At 33.1% G+C, this 19,333-nt stretch overlaps 2 protein-coding genes and 1 long non-coding RNA gene across 7 annotated transcripts; all 3 read left to right on the forward strand.

The window, feature by feature from the left end:
* LOC7462006 (uncharacterized) lies at positions 1-1,189 on the forward strand. The gene is made up of 3 exons (XR_002977524.2): positions 1-181; positions 392-547; positions 834-1,189. It is a non-coding gene; the product is annotated as an uncharacterized LOC7462006 (long non-coding RNA).
* Positions 1,190-4,800: 3,611 nt separating this feature from the next.
* Positions 4,801-9,407, forward strand: LOC7466310 (proline-rich receptor-like protein kinase PERK8). Of its 5 annotated transcripts, none has more exons than XM_024585867.2 (9): positions 4,801-5,870; positions 6,361-6,575; positions 6,666-6,871; positions 7,416-7,542; positions 7,829-7,940; positions 8,119-8,156; positions 8,256-8,343; positions 8,429-8,558; positions 8,904-9,407. In XM_024585867.2, the coding sequence occupies exons 2-9, from the start codon at positions 6,428-6,430 to the stop codon at positions 9,165-9,167; spliced, it is 1,113 nt and encodes a 370-aa protein (XP_024441635.1). In that variant the 5' UTR covers positions 4,801-5,870; positions 6,361-6,427; the 3' UTR covers positions 9,168-9,407. The 5 variants fall into 5 exon arrangements, with proteins under 5 accessions (XP_024441635.1, XP_024441634.1, XP_052303182.1 ...); XM_024585866.2 differs by having other exon boundaries at positions 4,801-5,702; positions 5,825-5,870; positions 8,119-8,343; XM_052447222.1 differs by having other exon boundaries at positions 4,802-5,870; positions 8,119-8,343.
* A 3,832-nt stretch (positions 9,408-13,239) lies between these two features.
* On the forward strand, positions 13,240-18,709 carry LOC7466311 (potassium transporter 4). Its single transcript, XM_002320390.4, has 9 exons — positions 13,240-13,420; positions 14,485-14,725; positions 14,812-15,057; positions 15,592-15,642; positions 15,777-16,037; positions 16,239-16,291; positions 16,387-16,501; positions 16,591-16,845; positions 17,341-18,709. The coding sequence occupies exons 1-9, from the start codon at positions 13,376-13,378 to the stop codon at positions 18,426-18,428; spliced, it is 2,355 nt and encodes a 784-aa protein (XP_002320426.2). The 5' UTR covers positions 13,240-13,375; the 3' UTR covers positions 18,429-18,709.
* The last annotated feature ends 624 nt before the right edge of the window (positions 18,710-19,333 follow it).

Here is a 19,333-nt window from a genome sequence, read left to right on the forward strand (position 1 = left end):
TATTAGTTAGTTACAATAGCTGGTGGGAGTGAAGAAAATAGAGCAGTCGCTATATATAACGAGTACAAGCACTCCTCAGTTGGCTGTTGGAGAAGGCGCGAGAGAGAAGGTCGCGGGAAAAAAAAAGAGTGTGCATGGCATCTGGGTTTTGTCTTTTGTTTTGTCCTTGTGACTATACAAGGTAAAGTTCTTCACTTTTTCTTTGAAATTGTACATGGCATCTGGGTTTTGTTTGGTTTTGATGGAAGTAACTTCCTTTTTCTGAAAGATTTGAATTATATGTGTAAGTTTATGTTTTCATTTTCTAGCTTTATAAAAAATACTTTCTTCCTTAAAATTTATGTTCTGAATTGGTTCTTGGTTAGAAATCTAGCTTCTTTTTTTTTGCCAGACTGAGTTTTGTAGTGGAGAAAAATGGCAATAACACTGAACAATGGATTCAAGATGCTAATAATTGGCTTAGGTGTATGGCGGATGGAAGGGAAAGAAATCAGAAACCTCATTATTAATCCTATTAAGCTTGGCTACCGTCATTTTGATTGTGCAGGTACCTCTCTCCCTTACTCTTTCTTGTTTTTGATCACTTTTTTTTTCTGGGTTCATGGTTTGATCATCATAGCTTTGAAAGTATAATAGCATTTTTGGGTTCTTGATTGATGAAATCCACATGGGTTTTTGCTGGTTATCAATAGAGTTCTTGTCTTTGTGGAAAATGAGGAACCTTGCTTGATTTTATTGCTTTTTCTTAAGATAACTAGCATGTTTAGAAAATTTGAGACAATCGGTTTATCTGGTAAATTTTGTTTTGAGGAGTTTCTGTTTTGTGGTTGCAGCTGATCACAAGAGTGAAGCAATAATAGGGGAGGTGTTAGCCGAAGTATTCAAAACAGGGCTTGCTTAGAGGGAGGATCTTAGGTTTAGTTTAATCACAGATTTTAACACTCGCATGATCTCATTCAACCACAACAGCAACCGCAATATCAAACAAGCTTTAAGATACTGTTTGGTAATGTGGCTGCGGGTAAGATTCACCCGCAGCCACACATTTTAATATTTGATAAAGGAAACAAAACTGATTTTGCTTGGTAGGGCCCAATAATTTTTGCTGCCTAGCCACAGGATTGGAGAAGCAGCATTTTGCTACTTCTCGTGGTTATTTTTAGGAATAGTGGAGTCATGCTCCACTATCGCAATGTTCAGATTTTTTTTTTATGAAAAAACCAATGAGAAAAGTTTAGTTTTTTTTTCCCCGAAAAACCAGTGCAGTTAATCGTGAACAATATTTTTTTTTTGTTTTTTTTTAAATTAGTTTAAGGTGAATTAAATTTACTCGTACTGTAATGAAATTGTAAATTTTTTAAAAAAATTGTGTTTTATTCGAAAAACTAGTATTTAATATTATTTAATAACACTACATAAATTAGAAAGATATCGCATAATGACGTAGCATTTGTGGAATTTGATCGCAATTCTAATAATAAAGATATCACAATCTTTATTATTTAATAACACTATATAAATTAAAAAATTCAGTTTTTGTTGTTGCGCTCTTAAGAAACCATGGAAAATATAGTCCTTGTTGGATAGATTTTGTATGTAATGATATTGCACATAGTTTAATGGAATAATAAATGTGCAAATTGAAAAGCATTTTTTTTAACCAAACACGTTAAACTATATTTTGTTCAACCTCAATTTCAACAACAGTTTTAACCAAACATATATTTTTTCAAACCAACCTCAACTAAAAATACTTTTTATAAAACAACTTTTTTCAAATCACAACAGCAACGTCAATATCAAACAAGCTCTTAAGTGATTATGCATATGGTGGTTATTTTTCTTGCTCTCCGCCTGGTTTTCAGCTATGGAATTCAGATCATGGACATGTTGTTGAGGCCTGCAAGGATAGTTTAAATAAGCTTTAGCTTGATTATATTGATCCTTACCTTGTACACTTTGCAGTAGCCACAAAGCATGCTTGTGTGTAGCTTGATAATCTGATCAGCTGGAGGTTCTTATGATGAACATAGGAAACGGCTTGCAGAGCCGACAAAGAGTTGCGATTAATCATTGTCTATTTCATTGCTTAGATGGTGCTCATTCTGAACATGTTTTTTAAGGAGATTTGACACAGTCAATTTCCTGGGAAACATCGATAAAACAGTAACGAGGATTTTTCAACTTGCAGTTCTAGCTATCATAGAAATGGTTTCGCTGGCTCCTCTGCATAATATATGGGGAGGGGGAATAAAAACAGATGGAAGACACGACATGTAAAGTGGGATCAATCTTTTACATTTTGACTTTTTTTTTTTATGTAAAAAATATATCGAGATAGCTTGTATATCCTAGTATTTTTTTAGGAAAAAAAATGCATACCGCACACGAGTTAAATAGCTAGTATATACAAAAACGAGGTTTTGAAGTATTTGATGCCTAGGTTTAGTTTGGTTAATTCAGGTTCTTTTACAAAGCAATATCACTTGAATAAATTGCAATGGAATCAAAAGTTTTCATTTCCCTGAAGCGAACCCAATTTCATTTTCATTGATCAAGTCAAAAAAATTAAAATTAAAATATCTCATGATTGAAAGGTTGTTCTTTCTTATGAGTTCGACCTTCAAAAAGAATAAAAATAAAGGCTTGGGCCCATGAAATAAACTTCGTAGCTCCATCACTACTTGGGTCGCATCGCCTGCAGGTTCAGTCTTTTTCCTTTCCCTTTCCCTTTCAAGGTTTTTTATTAATAAAGTTTTTCCTAAGAATAGAAAAACTATAGATTTGAAACTCGGCCGGTGGGTTGATCCAGAATCTGGTTAATCTAGAGCTGAAACCGGGTCGAGTTGAAGAAAAAATAGAAAAAGACATGATCCAGTGTGACCCGGCCGACTCGGCAAAACCCGGTTGCAACTCGTAGACTTTTATTTTTATTAAAACGACGCCGTTTTGAATTTTTTTTTAAAATAAAAATTGACCCGGCTGATCTGGTGATCCGGTCAAAACCCAGAATCCGAGTCTTGGACCGGACCGGGTACCGAGCCGGGTTTAAAAACTATAAGAAAAACAGACCATTATTTGTAATTCCCCACACAACCCTTTTCAAAAACGATTTATGATATAATTTTTATTTATGAACCCGCTGCATCGCAAATTTTATTTGTTAGTTATTCTTGTTGTAAGGAGAAAATAGTTATGATGAATAAATAGAAGAAAATATAAAAATATTACTAGTCCATAATTATTATAGTAGCATTTTTAGCTCGTTTAGCTATACGATTGGATTTGTTTTTGTTAAAATTTAATTTTTTTAATTTAAATTATTAATTTAGTATTTTTTAATTATTTTAATGTGTTGGTGTCAAAAATAAATTTTAAAAAATAAAAAATATATATTATTTTAATATATTTTTACTTTTGCTTTCAAAAATAATAACCGATACCACAATACTAAAAACAAATAACAACTTCTACTTTTGCTTCTAGATGCTTCTCAAAAGTGTTTTTAAATTGAAAAAATATTAAATTGATGATTTTTTTAATGTTTTTAATATACTAATATCAATAATAAAAAAATAAAATATAAAAAAAATTTATTTTAATATATTTTCAAATAAAAAACTATTTCAAAAAAATATTCTCCACCGAAATTTCAAATATCCTCCACGTTCAAGTAGGAGCAATGTCAACATAGCTGTCTGGTGGGGATAGCAACCCCACATCTCCACTTTCTTTTATTCTCTGTATAATTATTGTATATATACACAAGCTGACTCAGTATACGTCTGCAGACTCTACTCTGCGGTACTATTATTTGTTTACCGTACAAGAATATACGTATAAAAACGTATTTTGTTGTATAAAATATAAATTCCATCGTAGCTGGTCTTTGTTCTAATCTAACCGAGGCATTTGTTATATTGTTGATATATTTATGAGAAAACCCAAATCTAACCCCTAACGTATGATCCAATTATCTATCGAGTCTCAAACTTTTTTATTTTACTAATTTCATCCCTAACACAATCAACATTAGCCCCGCCTTCATCGTCCCATTGTCAATGCCATCCGATTTACATGTGATCATTGAATGCTTCCATACAAAGCACTAAAATAAACATAACATCAAAGCATCTTGTTTTTTTTTCCCTATTTTATCACGATCTTTAATGTTAAAACTATTATTTAAGAATTTGTTTTTTTAAGTGCAAACTCTAATCAAGCATATACATATATGTGCAAAATTAGATCGAGATCGACAGAAACAGAAGCTGAAAACAACAACAAATAAAGAATACATAATTATTAATGAACGAAAGAGACTATAAATATGAACTTCAAATTCATAGGTTTATCTTCTTTAAAATAATAATAATGAAGTCTGTTTTTTTTTAGGTTTATCAAGCTTTTATTATGTTAAAAACCCTATCTCAATTAAAAAAATAACAAAAATTTTAAAATAACAAGGAAATAACCATAGAAACTAAATTCAGGGCTCAAGACGAGATTTTCAAATCTAAATATCTGAGTATCGTAATAACGATTTCATAATTACTATAAAAAAACAATATTTAAATACTCTTGTAAAAATTTGATAATGATCCAATAGTTGGATAAAAATTTAAGTTTTTTTTTAGCTATTATTATGGTATAATGCGACTAGATTTTTTAGACTTAGATTTTTCATACTAGTTTATAAATACACCTATTAAATCATTTATATAATTTATCTATAATAAATTTTTATTTAACTATAATAGATTTACACTCACTATTTAGAATCACCCATCAAGAAAAGCTCGACTAATAATTGCAAGTCTAGTCGCCAACAATGGATGGACGGATGGATGAATAACATTGATTGTTATGTTTGAAACAAAACTGATAGATAAAATGAAAAGGGTTGTTTATGAATCCTTAATCTCGATGTTTGTCGTAGTTGTTGTAGCATAGTACTTGCAGACAGGCAGGCAGGAAAGATGGGATGAGATGAAGAGGGCATCCATGTACAGGGACTAACTAGGGCATACAAGATAAATCTCTTATTACAACTTGCAGCAGCTAGCAGACACCAATTATACTGCTTTACAGCCCACACAAAAATAAACGACTACAGTTCTACTACTACAGCAGCAGCAGCAATAATAATAATAACAATAACAATAATTTATTGTTATTGTTATTATTATTGTTATTATTATCATAATAAATCTCTCTCTCTCTCTCTCTCTCTCACTCTGTCTATTTCTTATTCATCTTCATCGTCATCTTCTTTCCTTTTTTTTTTTTTCTTGATATTATTAATTACGTCAAGACTTTTTTCAGTAAGAATATGGGGTTTTATTTATTCATTTAATTAAATATTCTTTGTTGTATATAATAAAGAATTATTTGTGATTTAGACTTTTTAGAGTGATGGAGTTTCGTGTTTGAGTTTGGTAGTGAGGGTGAGGGAGTAATAGTAGGGAGTAGTAATAAACCACCTCTTCCCTGGTCGCGTTGTCGGCGCGAGGTCACTTTCTGTCGGCAATGTCTGTACTGTATCCAACGATGATTCTCAACTTTATTATTTATTAATATTATTTTTAAAGAGAAAAGGTACAGCAAGCTGCTGATTGGTTTCAGATTTTTCCTTGCTTAATCAGTCGCAGTTTGTTTGTCGTAGACCAGGCCTTGAAGCTGTGTTCATCTTCACAACTGGGGTTTGTTTCTTTCTTGTTTTTTTTTTTCTTTTGAGAATTTGTTGCTGGGAATGTGGGGTGATTTTTTATTTTGGTGATTGTGCTATTGGAACCCTGACTCAATTTGTCACTGGCAAATGAAGCTGAGGTTTCTGGGGATCTGGCTGCATAATTTATCTGTGAATACAGGTTAGGAGATTTCAGATTTCCATTTATTTTCATGTCTTTCATTCTTTTTAATCTCAAGGAGTTTCAGTTTTGACACATTTCTCGTTTCTTTTGCTAGTCTGCTAAGTAGCATTTGTCGGTTCTCAATGAATTTGATAGTGTGTTTAATTTAATTAGTTAGGGTTTAACCATATGATTAGAATACTGGAGAATTCCTCTCGAAGGTTACTATTTGTCATTAATGCATTTGTCTTTGCTTCCTTTACCTGGGATTCAACTTTTCGCGCAGCTCACTTATTTTAAACAGAAATTGTCTTTATGGTTGACTTGAAAGAAGATCTTTTTCAGGGACTAGATGACTGTTTGACTAAACGAAATATCAATTCCTGCACCGATGTCGTTGCGTTATGTGTTTCTGTCATCCATGGTTATATGGATTATTGAATGCTGCTTGTTTATGAGGTGGCATTTTCTTTTCTTCATTATTGCTTTTCTGCCTTTCCTTTTCCAGGTTCCATGTATATTGTCTCATATTCGACTAAAACCTTACGGCATAGCTGAAGCGGTTCCCATACCAGATGTCAAGGACTCTTGCAGCCATATTGGGAGGTGCTGCAGGAGTCATGGCATTGGTGGGGGCAGTTATTTTTCTTCTATGGTGCCTTTCTCACAAAAAGAGCGTGTCAAGAACTTCAGAGACAGGATCTTCTGAAACATCTGTTCAAGGTAATAGTTGCATCATACATCATTCAAGAGAGGCTCAAAAGCAAGTGATTAAATGTTAAATGTGGCTGTTCTTTCGATTACCTGCTGTAGGAAGGCATGCAGGGATTGAGTTGTCATTACAAGAAGCAAGGCGTTTTGAGATGGAAGAATTGTCTCTGGCCACGAAAGGTTTTAGCGAGAAAAATTTGATGGGGTTTGGAAAGTTTGGGGAGGTATATAAGGGTTTGCTTAATAATGGGATGGTTGTAGCCATCAAAAAGAGACCTGGAGCTCCTAGTCCAGAATTCGTTGATGAGGTAATCATCACTTGCTGAAAGAATTGAGTTTCAGTCTTTCGGATGAAAACATTCATTAATGAACGAGAACCATTTTCTTTTAAGTTTGGGTTCTCCCCATAATCGCTCCATTTTTCATTCATCATTAATGCTGCAATGAACGGTGGCAGGATTGTTTTGCTAGCTTAGCACACCAAATTTTCCGAGGAATGAATAATAAATGCAAATAATTATTACAGACATCATTTGAGCTTTTTGTTCCTCCTAATTTTTAAATTAACCTATGGCATGATAGTTTATGTCATAGCCTGGTTGTTTGCCTATATATAACTCCAGGCTTAATAAAATAAAGCTTTTCTTCTCCAATTTATATGGATCTATCCTTTTCTGGGAAACTCAGCTTCAATTGTGTGGTATCTTAGTCCGTTTGTTCTAGGAGCCTAAAACTAGCATATGAATTTCATCTATGCTGTCCGTGATTACTATTCACTTATCTCTATTATGTTATCTCTATTGTCACATTGTCGAAGTTTTGGTCTAACAAGACTGACTTCTCGAAAATCAGGTGCGCTACCTTTCACCTATTCAGCATCGGAATCTTGTGACTCTTTTGGGCTACTGCCAGGAAAATGACCTACAGTTTCTTGTATACGAGTATATCCCTAGTGGGAGCGTTTCCAATCACTTGTATGGTAACTCTCTATCCAGTCACCGCTTTTGCTTGTTTGATCTGTGTTGTATAGAATTTACTGAGCTATTATGTCTTCTATATTGTTCTTCTCCATTTAAGCATCCATGGGACATATAGCTAGAAATTATTTCACCTGGATTTTCTTCCATGCATTATCATGAGATGTGCGATACTGCTACTTCAAACTGTTCCTCTTGTCATCTTCTTCTTAGATCAATATATACAAACCCTGTATCCATAATAGTTGATTCTCATTTATAATAAAGTCCTGGTGTTTTTGTTTGCAGGACCTGGTCAAACTTTGGATGGGAAGCTTGAATTCAAGCATAGGCTCTCAATCGCTCTAGGGGCTGCTAAAGGTGATCCTTTGCAAAATCAGTCAGCATTTTGGCTTTCCTGGTATCAGTTTTTCTTTCCTTTAGATATAATGCCAAGTTCAGTACAAAAAAATAGAGAGAGAGGGGAGGGGGGAGAAAAGAAAAGGAATATTAATATTGGTTTCACAAAATACTTTAGAGTTTGGTAAGACTTCATATTTATAAAAGGTTCTTCTTTGTGTGTATGAATGGTCTCAAAGTGCATGTGCCACCTCATTCATCTCATCCCATGCTACAGGTTTGGCTCATCTTCACTCTCTATCTCCCCGTTTGGTGCACAAAAATTTCAAAACAGCCAACGTTCTCGTGGATGAAAATTTCATTGCTAAAGTTGCAGATGCAGGACTTCGTAATTTCCTGGGAAAAGTTGATATTGCAGGCCCATCTACGCAAGTGACATCAGATGAGATATTTCTTGCCCCAGAGTATTACTCCGTAACTCTCCGTGTTCTATACAGCTTTTAACACTTTATAGCTTGTCAGTTATTCATATGACATTTACAAATGCAGGGTGAGAGAGTTCAGGCGATTTTCTGAAAAAAGCGACGTGTTCAGTTTTGGTGTATTCCTTCTAGAGTTGCTAAGCGGCAAGGAGGCAGCAGAACCATCTCCAGGGACGAATCAAAATCTGGTTGAATGGGTAAGTTATCAGTCTTGATCACTGTAGATTATGCTGTGATGTGTCTGTTTTAAAGTAATTCACTTGCTTCATTTGTCACCAGTTCAACTAGTCATATTAGTGAATGTCTGCGTGAATGGGCAGGATCGAGAATAAAGATTGTTTTTACTGCTATCTTGCCATCACAAAATATAATTGCCACAGATTTTCATCATCTCTCCTCGTGTGCTTGAATGAAACATGCAAGTGCCTGTGTTAATTTCTAAATATTCCCGTACTTCAAAAAATCAATAGAACTTGCACCATGTGTGGTAGTAAATTGCCACTAGTCTGGAAGTAAAATTAATTTGGTATCTTTTTCTCTAGGTCCAAAATACTCAGGACTACGCCAACTTTGCCAGCATTGTCGACCAAAGATTGGGGAGTAGCTTCACTGCTGAAGGTATGGAAGAGTTTATACAGTTGATGCTCCGATGTGTGGAACCTTCAAGTGAGAGACGACCAGCCATGAATTATGTGGTAATGGAACTTGATCGTATAATCGAGAAAGAGATGAACTTGACGACAGTCATGGGGGAAGGAACCCCAACGGTGACCCTTGGAAGCCACTTATTCAGATCAGCCATATAAAACAAATTTGTTTTCCTTAAAAATTGTTGAGATTGATTTTTGTGATACTTCAATTGTTTACTTCAAGTGTTTATTCCCCTTTTTTGAGAGCTCAGTGAAGATAGTCAGCTGTTTGTAAGTGTATAAAAGAACAGCTGTGTTATTATTGTTGTTATTTTTTTAATTTTTTTTTATCATAAATGTATTGATAATCTTGCTGTAAACCATTACTTTTCGTATATAAGGGGTTCTGTTCTGTTAGTGTTGGAAGAATTCTCCCTGCGGAGGGGGAAAAGACAACGGTTAAAAATCTTGTCTGGTTTGGTGTTAGCTTTTAACAATATATCATAATAATAATAAAAAAGCTCTCTGCAGCTTATCCAGAGAGGGCTTTTTGTATAAGCAGCTTATCCAGAGAGGGCTTTTTGTATACGCAGCTAATCCACCGGAGAAAAGACGTTCTCTAGCAGGTCTCAAGCAGTGTGAACATCGACAGCATTGCTCTCACTAGCATGTGACCATAAAGAAATGAAATTCAAAGCTTTATTTTTTCTTTCTTTCTGTTTGTAGTTGCGGTTTTAAAGTATTATTTATTTTAAAATATATTAAAATAATTTTTTTTAAAAAAAAATATTATTGATATTAGCACATCAAAATAATATTATGAAAACATTAAAATTATAAAGCAAAAATAAAAAATAAATTTTTTTTAAATATTTTTAAAAATACTTTCGAAACGCAATGCCAAATCACTTGTGAGGTTAAGTTCCTCCCAGTTAACTGAGGAGCGCAACCTTAAAACCTTCTGCTTGGAGTATGGTATTCTAAGAGTCCAAAGGCTTCTTTGTTTTTATGGTTTAAAAGTATTTTTTTATTTTGAATTAATATTTTTTTAGGTTTTTAGATTATTTTGATGTGTTGATGTCAAAAATAATTTTTTAAAAATAAAAGAAAAATTATTTTAATGCATTTCTAAGTGAAAAACACTTTGAAAAATAACCGCTATTACACTTTCAAACATCTCTAAAGTGAATGTATAGACTTGGGATGTCACAAGCATCTTTATTCCATGAGGGGTAAAGAGAGCATGAAGCACAATCTTCCACTTTGGGGTATTTGAGAGTGGTAGTGGTTGTTTTTCAAAGTGATTTTTGCTCGGAATGCATCAAAATAATTTTTTTATTTTTTTTAAATTCATTTTTGATATAAACACATCAAAATAATAAAATAAATCTAAAAAAAATATTAATTTAAAGCAAAAAAATAAAAACTCAAATTTTCATGAAAGACAAGTTGAACCGTAGCCCTAAACGAGAACTTTAACTTAACAAGCGTAGCGATAGCATGCTCGATCTCTAGCAAATTGAGAATTTTATTTAAATCCCGGTGCAACGGTTAAAACTTTAAAAAAATTATAAAATTTATTACAAATCAAAACTCTTAAAAAACAAAAAAATAAATTCATAACCAAGAAGAGTCATAAAAAATACTTAATTTAAGTCTTAATTGCCTGAATATATTGAATCTCTTTATATAGTAATAATGTCCAAAGTTATTAGATGATTAGAGAAGTGAACACACAGGGTTTAGTTTATAAGTATATAAAAATATAAGATCATTGTAAACTTGTTACCGTAGCAAAAGACTGACATGCATACTTGGTAAATATAATGCATACTAAAATATATATTGAAATTATACGCTCCCTTGATTAGACGAGTCATAAATTCTACAGAATTTCTGTCCGAAACAGTGCGAAAAAAAAAATTGCTCAAAATACTCGTTTTCAAAATTTTTTTATAAATGATTACAGAATTAAAATTGATATAAAATTAATTTCAGTAATTATCGTCTTTGATTACCTTTCTTAAAACTAAAATTAAATTTAAATGTTTTGGTTTTAAATTTGATACTTTAGGCTAAAATAATTATTCAAGTTATGAAAATGACGAGCCAAGCCAAGTTGCGCACGTGAGTTTAAATTTAGAACTCATTTTTTTTAGAATTTTTTCCCTTTAAAAATTTGGGTACCTTTCGGACATAATTTTAACTTCTTATCTCCTTATTATATAAACATCAAGGAAAATTTATTTTTTTTCAACGTGAGATAGAGTTTTAGAGGATTTTGCTTATTTTTTAAAATATTCAAACCAAGAATTTTTTAGATCAATTTTTTATTTATCTATAATTTATTTTAATTCTGTTAATATTTCATGTTAAAATAAAAAGGTTTATGTTATAAAATAAATTCGAACAAAAGTTTTACCCTAACCTAAAAAGTAGATGTACTCCATTTTAAATTTTGCTTTAGATGTGCTAAGTAATCATGTTTTAAAACAAAATTTCCATCAAGTAAAACAAAAAAAAACCTCTAATAATACTAAATAAAAATTTAAAAATTGTTCTCTTTAAATAGAAACCTATAAAAACCTAATAATAGTAAATAGAAAAATTAAAATAGGGAAAAAAAATTCAAACTAAAAATAAAAAAATAATAATTAAGGAAATATTTATTTCCTAAAAAGCTCTTGCATGTAGTCTTCTAGTCAGAAACTGTTTAAGCATAACCACCTCGGTATAAATATGAAAAGACTCAAAAAAAAAGATAAAAAAAGAGAATTATTCATCAAAATCTCATCTGTTCTATTACACCAATCAATTTATGTAGTAAAACTATAAAATTCTTATAATAATAATATAAAAATAAAAATATTCTCTTTAAATTTAAAAACTAATAAAACTTAATAATATTGAATATTAAAATAAAAAGGAATAAAAATTAAAATTAAAAATTTTAAACTAAAAAATTAAAAAAAATAAAATAATTAAAGAAAGTTTTTATTTTTCTCACAAAACTCCTACATCAAGGCCCATGATAATATTTGAGAACGTGATAACGGTTACTTTTCAAAAGTGTATTTTACTTTAGAAAACATTAAAATAATATTTTTTTATATATAATTTATTTTTTAACATTAACATATCAAAATAATTCAAAAATACTAAAAACAATTAATTTAAAATAAAAAATAAATTTTAACAAAAAAACAAGTTAAAACTCTCTCCTAAACATTTCCATTTTTCTTAGTTTGATCTCATTCAAGGATGTGTATATTTTTGTGTTTTAATTTTTTCCAAAAATGTTTTTTTAATTTTTTTTTTTAAAAAATTAAATTTATATTTTTATGATTTTTTTATAATTTTGATATGCTAGTATTCAAAATAAAAAATCTAAAAAATCATTATATTAATATATTTTTAATGAAAAAATATTTTTATAAAGACATCTAATTGTCAAACTCAAACTTTAATCCGAGATAAAATCTAATCATGTGTTTGGGTTACATTAAATAAAAACTGAAGAAGTTAACTTTTTTTTTTTAATTTTAGTTAGTTGGTTTTTAATCTGGGAATTTAATAGATAGAATCAAATGAAAAATTTATTTATCTAGTTTAATTAAAAACTCAATCCAGCCCTTGTACTCTCCAATTCCTGAACCAGCTTAAGGTTAGACAACATTTGTTCTCACGAGGATAGTCCCAGTAACTCCTAAGAAAGACCCGTTTTTCAATTTATTCTTTTTAAATAATATTAAAATAATATATTTTTAATAATTTTAATATACTCGTATAAAAGTTATTATTTTAATTAAAAAATATTTATAAAAATTTTTCTACATCGAATTATTAAACGCACTAAGCAAGCAAAAATACAGCATTACAAATCCAGAATTGGGTTGGATTGTAACCGGCGTGACGGTATTCTGTGAGCAAAACCAATCCAGAATTGGATTGGATTGTAACCGGCGTGACGGTATTAAAACCAAGGTACCAAACAAATACTTCCAAAAAAAAGAAGAAGAAGTTATCCGTGAGATCAGATAAGGATATTTTTGATATTGTTGTTAAAATGATGGATGTTTAAAATATATTTATTTTTTTATTTAAAGATAATTTTTTAATATTTTTAAATAGATAAAAAATAATTTAAAACACAATATTTATCTAACAAAGTTTTCAAACATAAATGATAAAAATATTCCTCTCATAATAATTTTGAGGTTTATTTGAATAATAATAAGAAGAACAAGTACCACTAGTTGTGTTTTCTTTCTTCATCGTTGAGCTCCACTAAAATTTAAGACCCACACTCAGACTCACAGAGAGAGAGAGTGGGAGAGGGGGAGAGAGAGAGATACACAGAGAAAGAGAGCTCCGTAAGGTTTCCAATGGAGGCAGGAGCTGGAATTCACCGTTCTTCTAATCCATCTCAAGTCAGGCCTCCCCCCCCCCCCCCTCCCTCGCTTATTCATTTTCTCTATTATTTTCTTTAATTTTCTCTATTTTGTATATATGCGCATTTTCGGAGTTGATGAATTCGATTCTTGTTGGATTGATTTTATGTGTTTCACAAGTTCTGATCAATCATTATCAGAAACGAAAAGAGAGCAATGGGAAGTGATTTTACAATTTTATTGCAGTTTTTAGATGAATGAATTCACTGCTTCTTGCCTTCAATAAATCAAACAGCTTCATTAGGATTGTTTTCAGATGACTTCTTTCTTACAGTATAATATGTTGTGTTATCTGTAATAAGATAAACCAAATAATTATTTCAACTAGTTAGTTTTTTTTTTTTTTTTTAGAGTTAGTGAACTTGCTGTGTGTTTTGTTGGCCGCTTGAGTAGGTTTTTTTATTTTATTTTAATTTTTATTCACGTTGGTGATGTTAGCTTCTTTTTTCAATATGATTTATAACTCTTGGCCATAGCGAGAATGAATTTTTCACTGACAAAGTCAATGATTGATTTTTTTTTCTTCCTGATGTGATGATATTTTAATCTTTGTTATTCTAAAGCATTATCTGAATGGTTGTGTTTGGATGGTTGCTGTTGTGTGCATCTGTGTTAAGTTATATGCTGAATGATAAGAACCCAAGTGATAGAGGTCGAGTTCTTCATAGCATCATGGTCATCAATAAACATTTATTTTAAATTTTCATGTATAAAGAAACAATTTTATTTTAGTCAATGATTTCAGCATAAATAGCTCAAATCAATGGCAAGTCAGGTCTGTACCATGATGGAATAAGTTGAAAACATAGAGATTACTCACTAGAAATAAAAAAGTTTGATTCAATTTATTTTTTATTTCCTAATCGTATTGTGCCACTCATGCTTTTCACAAGTCTTGTTGCCTCTCTTTAGTTCTCAATTCAAGCTTGCTGTAATTCTTGGTGTCAGAAGTAAACTAAGCAGGAGGCTTTTTTTTTTTTTTAATGAGCTAAAATGCCAATAGTTTCCTTGAACCATAACTTTACTTGTGTGTGATTTTGCAGTTTTCATGGTTAATTCTCTCCAGGAATCTACTATTGGCATATCAAAGCTTTGGGGTAGTTTATGGAGACCTGAGTACTTCACCTCTTTATGTTTATACAAACACATTTGCTGGGAAGATGCAGAAACATCAGACCGAGGAAGTAATTTTCGGTGCATTTTCCTTGATTTTCTGGACCTTTACATTGATACCTTTGATCAAGTATGTATGTATCCTATTGAGCGCAGATGATAATGGTGAAGGTGAGACAAAACTTCTCTATCGGATATTTTTCTCACATGAATTCTGATTCCATGCTCTCTTTCTGATACACTTTAATTTATGTCAGGCGGCACATTTGCTCTTTACTCGTTGCTTTGCAGGCATGCAAAGTTGAGCTTGCTTCCCAATCAACAAGCAGCCGATGAGGAGCTCTCAGCCTACAAATATGGCCCCTCAACACAGGCTATTGCCTCCTCTCCATTGAAGAGATTTTTGGAGAAGCACAGAAGACTTCGAACTGCGCTACTTGTTGTTGTCTTGTTTGGTGCTTGCATGGTCATAGGTGATGGCGTGCTTACTCCAGCAATATCTGGTAATGCATTACTACGAGTTATCAATAATTATGTATTTCCCAAACTGCATGAGTGTCTTGTCCTTGTCAACTTTTGACCATTGGAGGTGCTGTAAGAAACTCTTTTGCTTCCATCTTTAGCCGAGTCTTCTATTCTGCAAGGCATGTACAAGCAAGGAAGATCATTTATATATCTCGCTATTACAATATACTTGGTTTGTAAATTAATTTAATGAGCCAGCTTTACAAATTAGAATAAGGAAGACCATTTATAGACCATGTCTTCAATTGATTTTATTATGCAGGCATGCATCATCTCATTAGCAACTGTCATTGATACTGATGACAGCAGGGGTTTTTAATTTCTGCATTCTAATTAACTTATGTTTTACCTTTCCTTTTCTTTTTATGTCTTTTCAATTCTTCTGCCTGATTCACTACTTCACCCTGCAGAAACTTCTTGCATAGAAGTAACAACATCAACAGTTCTTTTCCCCACCTCAATACTTGGTCCCTGGATTAAATTTATAAATCGAATTTGTTTTGTGCTTGCAGTTTTGTCAGCGGTATCTGGGCTACAAGTCGCTGACAGTAAACTGACTAAGGGTAATTTAGTTATTCTTACCAACCTGTCCTCACAAAATTTGTATTATGATGCCTATTAATGCTTCAATATTTCTTTACACCTTACGGCTTCATAATACTCAGTTTTGACAAAGTATGCTTGCTATTCTTGGTAGGTGAACTTGTCTTGCTTGCCTGTGTCATTTTGGTTGGCCTCTTTGCTCTGCAGCATTGCGGCACTCATAAGGTAGCCTTTATGTTTGCACCAATTGTAATAATCTGGTTGGTGTCAATTCTCTCCATTGGACTGTACAACATTATACATTGGAACCCGAGGATTGTTCGTGCTTTGTCGCCTCATTACATTATAAAGTTCTTCAGCCAGACGGGTAAAGATGGTTGGATTTCACTTGGAGGGGTCCTTCTTTCCATAACTGGTATGTTGGATCAGGAAATTGATCTTGCATGATTTTGCACTGGCTTGTTGCATGTGATTGTCACTATTCATTGGGAGTTTGGTTGATTTAAAGTTGTAGTTTGGTCGGAAACTATTCAGTGCTCCGAATGCAATAACTGATTCAGTTTTGTACATTGCTAATAGCGCACTAATTACCAACAATTTTTCTGGGTCTCACCAGGCACTGAAGCAATGTTTGCTGATCTTGGTCATTTCACTGCCTTATCTATCAGGGTGAGTGTAAACTGAAACTGTGTTATTTGTCACCAAGGTACTTCTTATAATTGTATTTCCAAGTGATAAATTTAATGATGCTCTTGCCCGTGCAGCTTGCTTTTGCATTGGCTATTTACCCTTGTTTGGTTGTACAATACATGGGTCAGGCTGCATTTCTATCTAAACATCCCAACTCCATGTCAAACAGTTTCTATGACTCGATACCTGGTATTCAATGTGACTTTAAGTAACAATTGTTCCTGAATTTTCTATCCTATTGGAGTTGGTTTAATTTGTTCCCTAATTGCATATTGCAGATCGTGTATTTTGGCCTGTATGTGTTATTGCCACCCTTGCTGCTATTGTTGGAAGTCAGGCTGTTATCACCGCCACTTTCTCTATTGTTAAGCAATGCCATGCCCTTGGGTGTTTTCCACGAGTTAAAGTTGTTCACACCTCGAAACACATATATGGGCAGATCTACATCCCAGAAATAAACTGGATCCTCATGGTCCTTACTCTTGCTGTAACTATTGGATTTCAAGATACAACTTTCATTGGAAATGCTTATGGTAAGTCATTGCTCTCCCTCTGTCATGCTATGTCATTCTTTTCCTCAATTATCTGATGGTTAGGTTACAAAAGTGCTTTGTTGATGCAATTGTGCCTGCTATTATAGCTATATTTTGAGCATTCAAGACAGATAAGATTTTCAGTTCAGCTGTGGAATTTCAAACATTTTATTGCTATATGTGAACCATTTAGGAGTTCAGCTGCACAAATTAGCTAGAAGTTCTCTCTTCACTGCTTGCTGCCTCTTAATTTTGCTGTCTGGTGATTCCATTCTAAACTCTTATGTTAATGTACGCCAATTTTCCTGGGGGGTCATATTGGGGCCCAAAGTTGCTGCACAAGTCTCTCTGCAGGGTTAGCAACAGAGGGATGGCTGATGTTCTTTCTGCCCTTTTCCATACTTTTATTAGGCCTATGAGTATCATTTTTTCAGGCGTACGAGTATCGTAGTTGAATATCATAGTGATTTTTTGTGTTTGCGTGTTGGTTCCCAGGACTTGCCTGCATGACAGTCATGTTTATCACAACATTTCTCATGGCACTGGTCATAATCTTCGTTTGGCAGAAGAGTGTCATTCTGGCTGCATGTTTCCTTCTATTCTTTTGGTTCATTGAGGGTGTCTACTTGTCAGCAGCCCTCATGAAAGTGCCCCAGGGAGGATGGGCTCCTCTTGTGCTGTCAGCCATTTTTATGCTTATTATGTACATTTGGCATTATGGAACTCGCAAGAAGTACAACTTTGATCTGCACAACAAAGTGTCGTTAAAATGGCTACTTGGATTGGGCCCCAGCCTTGGCATTGTTCGTGTACCGGGGATAGGTCTCATATACTCTGAGTTGGCTACTGGAGTTCCTGCAATCTTCTCTCACTTTGTAACAAATCTCCCTGCATTTCATAAGGTGTTAGTTTTTGTTTGTGTAAAATCAGTCCCTGTTCCGTATGTTTCCCCTGAAGAACGCTTCCTCATTGGCCGAGTATGCCCAAGACCATATCGCATGTACAGGTGCATTGTGAGGTATGGCTACAAGGACATCCAGCGGGATGATGGCAGCTTTGAGAACAAGCTTATACAGAGCATAGCAGAGTTCATTCAGATGGAAGCTGTTGAACCACAATTCTCTTCATCCGAGAGTCCATCCCTTGATGGCAGGATGGCTGTTATGAGCATCAACCCTGTCCAATCTAGCTTGAGTTTAATGGTATCAGAGCAAGAAATTCTCAGCATTGACGAGTCTATCCAAAGTAGCAGATCTTTAACCCTCCAGAGTTTGCGATCTGCTTATGATGACGAGAATCCCCAGATCAGAAGGCGCCACGTGAGGTTTCAGCTGCCACCAAATCCTGGGATGGATCCTTTAGTTAAGGAAGAGCTGATGGATTTGATCCAGGCAAAGGAAGCGGGGGTAGCCTATATAATGGGGCATTCATACGTGAAGGCTAGGAGAACATCCTCATTCCTTAAAAAACTAGCTATTGATATTGGCTACTCATTTCTTCGGAAGAATTGCAGGGGCCCTGCCGTGGCGCTGAACATTCCTCACATCAGCCTCATTGAAGTTGGCATGATATACTATGTGTAATCATTCGGACGTTACCGTCCATTTGACCCCAGGTGGCCATATTTGAACGGCTGGACACAGAGGAGGCTCATGCCTGGCCATGGTCGTGGAACATACAACGTGTTAGGTTATTTTATGGCAGGTTTTCCATGAAACAGCTTTCCCCCTTTGTACAGATAAACCTTCAGCAGGCTCTTCATCTGATAAATTACTAGGGCTTTTCTATGAGCAAGAAATAATGTGCAAGGCATTGAGGAATATATTGCTTAAAATCTTATTAAATAGAGAACATTCTTGTGCAAGAGGGGAGAATTGATTGTGTTCGTGCCAAGGTCTGTGGGTATTATAGCTGGATAGAAACTACCTAACCTCATCTCCAGTCATTTAATTGAAAAGGATCCATTTGAGAAAAAGGTGGATAGATGGTGAGCCCATTCCATAATATCAGAACTTAAGGGACTCAATAGAGAAACCTCTTCTTTTCTTTTCCTTTTCCCTCCCAAAAATACTTTTTTCCTTTTCTAATTTTCCCATTTCAACCGCTCCCTCCTTTGTTTTTATATTATTTTAATTCTAAAATTAATGAAATGATAAATGTTGTTGTTTTTTAAAGTAGTTTTTATTTAAAAATATATTAAAATAATATTTCTTTTTATTTTTTAAAATTTATTTTTAATATCAACTATATAAAAATATAAAAAATAATTTGATTTTTTTTAAAAAAATTACTTAGGAAATGCTCGGGATTAAGAAATTGTCTGGGAACGCGGTGTAAATCGTGTTTTTAAAAAATTAAAATTTTTTTTTTGTTAAAATTTAATATGTTTTGTATATTTTGGATCGTTTTGATGTGCTGATGTAAAAAATAATTTTTAAAAAATAAAAAAATATTATTAACATATATTTTAATATGAAAAATTATTTAA

The sequence above is a fragment of the Populus trichocarpa genome, chromosome 14, assembly GCF_000002775.5.
Source record: "Populus trichocarpa isolate Nisqually-1 chromosome 14, P.trichocarpa_v4.1, whole genome shotgun sequence".
NCBI classification, from domain to species: Eukaryota; Viridiplantae; Streptophyta; class Magnoliopsida; order Malpighiales; family Salicaceae; genus Populus; species Populus trichocarpa.

Excerpts from the sequence above, each read along its gene's own strand:
- LOC7466310 (XM_024585866.2), top strand. The coding sequence starts at position 6,428 with ATGTCAAGGACTCTTGCAGCCATATTGGGAGGTGCTGCAGGAGTCATG. Across the intron at positions 8,344-8,428 it reads GAGATATTTCTTGCCCCAGA|GGTGAGAGAGTTCAGGCGAT; the intron begins GTATTACTCCGT and ends TTACAAATGCAG. Across the intron at positions 8,559-8,903 it reads ATCAAAATCTGGTTGAATGG|GTCCAAAATACTCAGGACTA; the intron begins GTAAGTTATCAG and ends CTTTTTCTCTAG.
- LOC7466311 (XM_002320390.4), top strand. The coding sequence starts at position 13,376 with ATGGAGGCAGGAGCTGGAATTCACCGTTCTTCTAATCCATCTCAA. Across the intron at positions 13,421-14,484 it reads GTTCTTCTAATCCATCTCAA|TTTTCATGGTTAATTCTCTC; the intron begins GTCAGGCCTCCC and ends GTGATTTTGCAG. Across the intron at positions 14,726-14,811 it reads CGCAGATGATAATGGTGAAG|GCGGCACATTTGCTCTTTAC; the intron begins GTGAGACAAAAC and ends AATTTATGTCAG.